Source organism: Perkinsus marinus (assembly GCF_000006405.1).
Source record: "Perkinsus marinus ATCC 50983 genomic scaffold scf_1104296958712, whole genome shotgun sequence".
Lineage (NCBI taxonomy): Eukaryota > Perkinsozoa > Perkinsida > Perkinsidae > Perkinsus > Perkinsus marinus.
The window spans coordinates 1,636,102-1,645,466 of NW_003206658.1; the positions used below are offsets into that span (position 1 = coordinate 1,636,102).

Genomic DNA, 9,365 nt, shown 5'->3' on the forward strand with positions numbered 1-9,365 from the left:
AGAAAGGCTTACCGCGCCGAATGTTGCCACGGTTCCAACGACGCCAGACCATGAGGACGGGTCGCGAATTGATCCACCTCCATCGAATCCAATGGCAAATGGGAACTGAAACATTTGAGGCGTGGCTGTTGAGAAGTAGCCAGCGGATATGCGACCCTACAAGGCCTAATGCTACTCCTGTGGCGGGGCCACTGGAGCTTCCCCCAGTGTAGCGAGTAGGGTCATACGCATTCAGTGGTCCTTGTGCCCACACTAATAAATGACACGTTGGAGTAAGGAGACGCTGAAGTGGATCCTCTCACCGTTGAATCCGACGGGGCTGATACCATATTCATGCATCACACTTGTGCCGAAGAGTATAGCTCCAGCATCGATGAGAGCTTGGATAACAGGGTCATTTCTGGTCTAATGATCATGCAATAGGGTATCCTACATGCTAAGGATTTGCCTACCGCCAATTTCCCTATGCGGGGGTTCTTCTTGTCCTTTGGGTTCGTTCCGACGAGCTCCTGGAAGCCTGCAACCTAAAGCAAGAATTGTGGTAGACGAATCAATTAGGCTGCCACCAACATCTTACACTCATTTCGTCTTTCACGATGAAGGGGATACCGTCCAACTTGGACCATGATTTGCGTTGCGCGTAGCGTTGCGCACTCTTAGCAGCAGCACGCATTATTTTATCCTCATCTTGGAACTGTACCATGAAGTGAAAGGCTTCATTCAACGCTTTCGCTCGTTTAAGTACGGCCTACATGACAAAGACGGTGGACAGCAGTCAGGGAGGATCGTCTCGCTCACGCTCGCAACATCCGATGGACTTTTCTCATGATTCAAGTAATCACGACGAAGGTCCTCGATGGAGCGATAGGGCCTAGTGGGAGCCGCTGAGAGGTCTTCGCCCTGTTTGCAACTCATCAGACAGCAGTACTCTCGGGAGCACTTACTTGACTGGGTCTCTGGCTCGAAGACTCCATCTCTTTCTCTAAAATGGCATTCAACAATGACTATCAACAGCCTTGAAACATGCTGCTTACCGGGTCTATAAAACGGCCATTTCATCCTACCAGTTTTGAGACTGCCTGTAAATGTCTTGAGTTCGGACACCTGGAAAAAGCATACCCAAACTCCTTAGTAACGAAGAATGATCAGAAGCTGTTCGATGGAAACTTTCCACCCGGAAAGGCAAGGTCCACAAGTCGAGCAGCTCTACTCACTCCCATTTTATTGAGCATGTTCTTTGCAACCAATGAACGCGCCAGCTTATGAATAAAAGAGTTACCCGTCATCGCATAAGCAGCCATCTGAGGGAGGTACATCGATCGCCCCCTAGCCTATGGAGGTAACGGTCGACCCACTCTGAGTAATAACCCAGTCAGGGGCTTCACTTGCAATACTCTCAGATCATAGCCATCGTCGGATTTTACCATCGCGGACACGTTGAGTTGTGGCTCGAGAAACCCCTGAGGAAAACATACTCAACTCTAAAAACTGAGCCGCATTAATGTGACTGGATCTCCTCAAGACTTTGTCTCAATATCGTCGGCGATACTGTCACCCTAATAAGATCGCCCATGGACGACAATCGGGAAGTTGACTCATATCACACAGCAACACGTCAGCAGTAAGGTTTCCTTACTTCTGTCGAGGCAACTCCCAGAGGTATTGTCAATAGCAGCAGCGAGGTCACGAGGATACGCATGATGGCAACAGATCTAAGTGAGGATCCGACGATCCGCGAGATTCATACTCGGTAGTTCCATATCCCACGACGGTTAAGACAGTCTTAACAGTGGCGGCGGGGGGCGACAGCCCTCGTCAAGCTGACGGTGGCCCCCCCGAAATAGGCGAAATAGGCTAGGGCCTAGCCGCTACTAGCGGCTAGGCCTAGCGGCCCGCTAGGCATGGATGATGACATCGTATACACCAAGCCTATTTCGCGACTCACCGTGATGTTTATTATCAATGGACCATTGGCAATAGTGAGTAGTATCTGCGCTCCATGGACCATGAGTAACTCGCGTGCCAATCACCTCCCGTACACGTGCACACGCGTGACGCGTCACACGCTTGTAAACTCAGAGCCTTGGCCATTCTATTAAACCGCGAGGTCTATTCTAGAGAAACACGACCATGGTCTAATCGCAGGTGCAATTTACCTCTCACATGGAACCATTCCTCAAAAGAACTCGACCCACGGAGTCAGCATACCCAAGCGATATATCCACTAGTAAAGAAGATGGCCGACTCAAAGTCAGAGGAAAAAATTTTCCATCAAACAGCGGTGGTCGCTTCCGTCCTTACTTCAGTGATATCGAGGATGTGATACCCAATGAGGAAGTTTGCGAGGTTGATGATACGGTATCTAGAAGAGCTATAACGGACGAAACAAGAAGTCCATGTGCAGTGGAAAGTTGGGAGGAGCCGCAGGACGGGGATAAGGCGCGTGTGAGTCGGTATGTGGTTCGTCCGTTTTGAATGTACCTCAGCCTCATGCTGCATCCTTGTCGTCCGGCTCGACAAGCACGGCTGAACCTAGTCCTGTGCCTGCCCCATGCTACCCTCCTCCTGGTATCCATCACGACTCTCTTCAGTGGAATGCACCTGTTGGTGCCATGGTGGGAACGATTCCTGTCTTCCACCCGAATGGGCCCTTTCCTGAGGTGTGTGACAGAGTGCCACGTAGCAGTCGGGGGTTGATTGTTTGATGCAGTGCGTCGTGCAAGGAGGAGTCTGCTCAATACCCTGGCACCCCAAAGGCCCTCACGTTCACGTTATGCATGTCCTTTTCAACGCTCCAAATAGTGATACGGAGGGAATATTCGAGGGAGCTGATACGGATCTCGAAAAGGGCAGACCAATTACGGTAAGTGAGTTCGGCATTGCTCGTCTAGCATTCGCATGCTCTCTAGGAAGAGAACGCCAAAGAGATCTTGTGGGCTATCGAGGGTCGATGGTTTTGTAGTGATGAAGATCTGGGTCTGGCGTACGATATCAATCCGAAGAGGAAACGCGTCGCTAAGCTGTGGGTTGACGAAGAAGGAAATACACTATCGAGAATTTGGGAGAAAAAACTAGTCCTAGATCCATTCGACGTCTATTGGGGAGATTCTCGAAGTTATGTTCTGTCAAAACAACGTTTGTGGGAAAATGAACTGAACTGGGAGTCGACTCGTGGAGGCAAGGGATGGCGCTGGCAACGAGAAAGACCATCGCCGTGAGTGCACATCAAGCCGGTCATATGTCATCCGCTCGGACACTCGGTTACTTACTACCAACATTCATCGGTATAGCAATAGCAGTAGTCAAGATGTTACTTCACCATGCGTGATGGCCGCCGTAGTAGTGCATGTGCCGAGGCTTTGTGTGGCCTATTGTGAGTATGCTTCTTCATCAAGTAAGATGTTGGAAGGCTTTAGTCTCCTCTCAATTGGGTCGGCTCATTCTCTGTATTACTCTCAAGTGACCCTCTCTGCAATGGACCTTCTCTACTGTCATCATCATCAGACGGATTGGGGTATATTCCTCCTCCTATAGGACCAGGAATCTAGTGAGCTAAGCATGCGACTATTCATGAGCCAAGGAATTAGCCATCGACCCAAGCCAATCGCCGGCGGCGATTGGCCGCGAGGAACAGGGAAGACGGTAAAAATCTCTCACGTCCACGCAGGTGGAAAAACGCGATTTTGCTTCAATTTTACTCCTATGATACTCTAATCATTTCAACATCGTCTCTTCGATGTTGTATTACAGAACAAGCCAGGATACTTCGGCACGATGAGGGAGATGCTGTCGGTGCCCCAGGTCAGCGAGATATGGAAAAAGCCCTAATTGACGGAGGTGTTCCATTGGATGATTATCAGTAAGCCACAATCGTTGTTACAATCCTCGGAAATATTCGATTATTTAAATGAAATCTTATCGTTAAATATTTATTACGCGGGGATGGGTTAATTTGAGAGGTCTTGTAATGAGAATAAATTCTACTAAATTGACTTGCCGAGAACACGACTTCCTCCGGAACGAGGTTATAGTGTAAAGTTTATAGAGCAATTGTATCTCTACCATTAGCGAGCAAGGCACAATATATAGATCAAATGGTATCCACCAGTTCCTCTCCAACTTCACTATCCCGAGTTAAAAATCTACCATTGAAATACTTGACTAAGAAACGCATCATCACATATTATATCACTTACATTTACCTCGTTAATCCAAAAAAGAAAAATATTTGGGAAAATGAATAAATCGAGAAAAAGCAAGTACGGGAAAATCCAATGAATGGTCGAAAGTCTTAATTCAGGACATTTGAACAATTCTGTATATAGGACTATCCGGCCCACGTTTGGGCTCGCGCTATTTCTTATTCGTGGTAGTTTGAGCTTCCTCTAGAACGACCACCTCTGGACGCTTCCTCTGATGTGCGAAATGGTCTTCGATTTCCTTAGCGATGGCCAGGCATTGCCCGTCTTTGAACGGAGGGCAAATGACCTGCGATATGGGGGACTATACAAGTACTCCGATCAACGTCTCTTACCTGTATGCCGATGGGGAGTGGGTCTGTTTTGATTGTCACAGTGACCGACGGGAATCCCATAAGATTCGATGGCCAGATATACTTGGACATGATCGACACAAGAGTAAAGTTGAAGAGGCCTGGAGAAGCAGCTCACTTAGCGGCCTGCAACACAGCGTAACAGTCATCTCCATCCTACCATACTCTTTGACCCCGCTTTGAATGGTTTGGGCTGGGATCGCCATAGCCGGAGTGATTACTGCATCCATTTTCTCGAACTGCTTCATCCTGGGGAAGCAACAATCGAGGGCGGCTCACAATCATTGCGGGCCACTTCCCCACCATTGCTCAGATGCCCACTTCTTCATCTTCTCGGTTGCTTCGGTTATACTATCATCGAGTTCCCTCCCGAGGTCAAGGGACATCTGAATCCGAGTAACGACAGTCCCTAAGTTACGTGAGCATCCGTGGAAATAAATACCTTCGTGTTCGGCTCCAGAATATCAATAACATCGTTTTGATGGGCTTGCCAAAACTCCCGGCCAATGGTCAAAGCTGAAGTGAAGCACACGAGCTTCAAGATGAAGATGAGGTTTGCGCGAAGACCTACTGTGAGATATAGCCTGATCATTCCAATGGCTCATCTCGAAGTTTGGTTCGATTCTCCACCCTTGATGCGATTTAATATAATCGCGGACCTCGTAGAACATCTAAAAATAATAGCCTCTCTTGGGGCCAAGGACCTTGGCACTAGGGTTCGGTGATGCACTTACTGCTTTGACTTCGGGTGCACAGTCTTCCGACCAGGCAGTGTGATACCCGATGGTAAAGCGCGACTCCTGTGCGTACAGCGGACCGAAGTTGATCGACGGCATGCGAATGCCGAACATGTCCTTGTAGACTTTATCGTAAAAGTGGTGGCCTGGCATCGAAACATCATGTACGCCGACGTATTGGAAGAAGTAATTATCGACTCACCCTTATTCTTAGTGTTGGCCATGACGTCCAAGACGATGGCTGCATCAGCGACGTTTGTCGTAATTGGGCCGCAGTGAAGTGTCGTAAAAATTTCAGTTTCAGCATTCTCGTATCGGACCTAACAAAGGCGAAGGGTGTCTGAGGCCTCACATCAGACACATATAGGAAGCGAGCCGTTCAAGAAGCAACTGCGGGGACCACGACTTAGCCGAATTCGGTGCCCACCAGCAAACTTGAGTGATCCAACAGAAAGGCTTACCGCGCCGAATGTTGCCACGGTTCCAACGACGCCAGACCATGAGGACGGGTCGCGAATTGATCCACCTCCATCGAATCCAATGGCAAATGGGAACTGAAACATTTGAGGCGTGGCTGTTGAGAAGTAGCCAGCGGATATGCGACCCTACAAGGCCTAATGCCACTCCTGTGGCGGGGCCGCTGGAGCTTCCCCCAGTGTAGCGAGTAGGGTCATACGCATTCAGTGGTCCTTGTGCCCACACTAATGAATGACACGTTGGAGTATGGAGATGCTGAAGTGGATCCTCTCACCGTTGAATCCGACGGGGCTGATACCATATTCATGCATCACACTTGTGCCGAAGAGTATAGCTCCAGCATCGATGAGAGCTTGGATAACAGGGTCATTTCTGGTCTAATAATCTTACAATAGGATACCCTACATGCTAAGGATTTGCCTACCGCCAATTTCCCTATGCGGGGGTTCTTCTTGTCCTTTGGGTTCGTTCCGACGAGCTCCTGGAAGCCTGCAACCTAAAGCAAGAATTGTGGTAGACGAATCAATTAGGCTGCCACCAACATCTTACACTCATTTCGTCTTTCACGATGAAGGGGATACCGTCCAACTTGGACAGTGGTTTGCCTTGCGCGTAGCGTTGCGCACTCAAAGTAGCAGCACGAAATAGTGGCTCCTCATCTTGGAACTGTACCATGAAGTGAAAGTCTTCATTCAAGGCTTTTGCTCGTTTAAGTACGTCCTACTTGACAAAGACGGTGGACAGCAGTCAGGGAGGAATGTCTCGCTCACCTCCACAACATCCATTGGCCTTTCACGACGTTCCATGTAAGCACGATAAATGTCCTCGATGGAGCGGTAGGGCCTAGTGGGAGCCGCTGAGAGGTCTTCGCCCTGTTTGCAACTCATCAGATAGCAGTACTCTCGGGAGCACTCACTTGACTGGGTCTCTGGCTCGAAGACTCCTTCTCTTTCTCTAAAGTGGCATTCAACAATGGCTATCAACAGCCTTGAAACATGCTACTTACCGGGTCTATAAAACGGCCATTTCATCCTACCAGTTTTGAGACTGCCTGTGAAAGTCTTGAGTTCGGACGCCTGGGAAAAGCATACCCAAACTCCTTAGTAGCGGGAGATGATCAGAAGCTGTTCGATGGAAACTTTCCACCCGGAAAGGCGAGGTCCACAAGTCGAGCAGCTCTACTCACTCCCATATTATTGAGCATGTTCTTTGCAACCAATGAACGCACCAGCTTAGTAATAAAAGAGTTACCCGTCATCGCATAAGCAGCCATCTGAGGGAGATACATCGATCGCCCCCTAGGCTATCGAGGTAGTGGTCGACCCACTCTGAGTAATAACCCAGTCAGGGGCTTCACTTGCAATACTCTCAGATCATAGCCATCGTCGGATTTTACCATCGCGGACACGTTGAGTTGTGGCTCGAGAAACCCCTGAGGAAAACATACTCAACTCTAAAAACTGAGCCGCATTAATGTGACTGGATCTCCTCAAGACTTTGTCTCAATATCGTCGGCGATACTGTAACCCTAATAGGATCGCCCATGGACCACAATCGGAAAGTTGACTCATATCACACAGCAACACGTCAGCAGTAAAGTTTCCTTACTTCTGTCGAGGCAACTCCCAGAGGTATTGTCAATAGCAGCAGCGAGGTCACGAGGATACGCATGATGGTGGCAACAGATCTGAGTGAGGATCCGACGATCCGCGAGGTTCATACTCGGTAGCCCCATATCCCACGACGGTTAAGGGGTGCAGGGTTATTTCCAAGCGTGAAGGATGAGCTCACGATAGCAATGAGAAACCAGTGCGCGACATGTGTCGACGAACAAGAAGTATAACGAAATTCGTTAAACGAATCTAACGACTATCGTGACACGCCAATAGTGCTCACCGGCACTTGCACGCACAGGCGTAGTTAATCGCATCACGCAAGCACAAAAACACACCACGGCGTGGTGTGTTTTTGTGCTGACCACGCAGGTACAATGAAGGCATTGGTGAGGAGCTGCAGGAGCCGAGCAGAGTTGATTCCCACAGCAACCATTTGACTAATGCGAGCTACAAGCTACAGACCATCGACAAAATGATATACAGTTCATTCTACCACACAGACACTTTGCTCGCACGCGCCCACGTGACGTCACGTCACTGAAGTGTCTGCATCGCATCACCGTGATACCATCATGGAAAGGTGGCAACGATAGCCGATGTACCCGGTGTATATCTTCCTCCCTGCAACTGTACTCTAGAGCGGTATTGTTTTTGTCAAGATAGAACGCACGGTGCGGATCAAAGTGTTATGGTATCTTAGGATACTATATGATTCGAAAGAAGTACGCATTTTCCCCATTTCTCTCTTTGCTTCTCTCGTATCACGGGCTCCGCTACTGCTGAGTGAATACAGTATTTGCATCAGCTGAGGGTCAGGCCACGAAGACCTAGTTACAAGATCCAGTCAGAGATCGCAGTTTGCTATGGGAAACAGTACTGTTTGTGTGGTTCTATCACGGGAACAATGCAGGTTGGATAACTCAACTATCGAACATCTTAGACACGCCTTGCGCTTCTATCTGCCACGTCCTTTGCCCTCGTGTCAAGGACCCAAGAATGTTGAACTCCGCGGTGAAGTAACCTAATGGTCTCTAGCGAAACACTCAGCGAAACCTTGGGCCCGAACCCTCCAGGGGGCGAACGGAAGGAGACGCGACCGTTGAATCGACCACGAACGACGCGACAGCTACGGGAAAGACAAACACGGAAGTGGGATTCCCTCGGTGTCACCGAGTCGGTGAATTAAATTGCATAATCCGGCTTACTCAACCGAGTCGCTTACCATGCAAGACTTGCATAAAGTCGTGAGATAATGGACCTATATTGCAACTAGTCGTTACCCTCGTCGTTACTGCCAACTCGCTCTTCTTATTCGGAGCTTCTGATGCACTATGCGCTTCCGCGACGGTTCGGACTGTTGTCCATGCGATCCAAAACATGGGGAGCAGAGTGTCCAAGACCCGAAGTTCGGGTCCCGAACCCAAACCGGACTCAATTGACTTCGCATACCCCCTCTCACGAACCTTACGAGTGGCATAACCCCTGCCCTTAGCGATCCTAGACACGGGTATAGGATAATAGACAACACGCATGCACAGACCATGATTCGCACAAAGCAATATAACAGCCGTAACACAGTAGGACCGTAACGAAATGATATCATATTAACGGTATAGCATGATCACATGCTAGCAGGGCTCCGAACTCTGCGCTGAACCGCACAGCACACGACGAACGATCCGCCGATCGCAAGATCCACAATAGCGGAGGCCTTCACCGCGAACATGCGGTATGGTGATATATTGTAAGGGTGTAGAGATTCATTCCAATTACTGGAAGCTCTCCGCTTACGTTACTATAACGGACTGAGCTTCTCGGAGTTCTGAAAGCAACCCAATGGCTCCTCTCCACGTCAGATGCAACGGAAGCCTGGGAAACCTCCACAGGCTCTCAGGTGATACTCAGAATCTTGAAGTCGAGATCTACTACAGCCCGTCGGGACAGAGCGAGACAGATACAGACTACGCTACTCTTGACTGAAAT

At 49.1% G+C, this 9,365-nt stretch overlaps 2 protein-coding genes across 2 annotated transcripts in view; both read right to left on the minus strand.

Annotated features, from left to right (window-relative positions):
• The window catches only part of Pmar_PMAR011950 (conserved hypothetical protein), a gene marked incomplete at both ends in the record, with an annotated part of 1,531 nt that extends 215 nt beyond the window's left edge, over positions 1-1,316 (minus strand). Inside the window, 9 exons of the mRNA XM_002774032.1 lie at positions 13-125; positions 176-252; positions 303-405; positions 453-524; positions 578-748; positions 799-900; positions 945-982; positions 1,035-1,104; positions 1,215-1,316. Coding sequence (XP_002774078.1) covers positions 13-125; positions 176-252; positions 303-405; positions 453-524; positions 578-748; positions 799-900; positions 945-982; positions 1,035-1,104; positions 1,215-1,316 — 848 coding nt within the window. The remainder of the gene's footprint in view (positions 1-12; positions 126-175; positions 253-302; positions 406-452; positions 525-577; positions 749-798; positions 901-944; positions 983-1,034; positions 1,105-1,214) is intronic.
• Positions 1,317-4,353: 3,037 nt separating this feature from the next.
• On the minus strand, positions 4,354-7,054 carry Pmar_PMAR011951 (conserved hypothetical protein; the record flags this gene model as incomplete). The annotated part of the gene is made up of 17 exons (XM_002774033.1): positions 4,354-4,488; positions 4,535-4,653; positions 4,713-4,801; positions 4,856-4,938; positions 4,995-5,068; positions 5,124-5,223; positions 5,287-5,435; positions 5,492-5,609; positions 5,751-5,843; positions 5,899-5,990; positions 6,041-6,143; positions 6,191-6,262; positions 6,316-6,486; positions 6,537-6,638; positions 6,683-6,720; positions 6,773-6,842; positions 6,953-7,054. The coding sequence occupies 17 exons, from the start codon at positions 7,052-7,054 to the stop codon at positions 4,354-4,356; spliced, it is 1,710 nt and encodes a 569-aa protein (XP_002774079.1).
• Between the last annotated feature and the right edge of the window lie 2,311 nt (positions 7,055-9,365).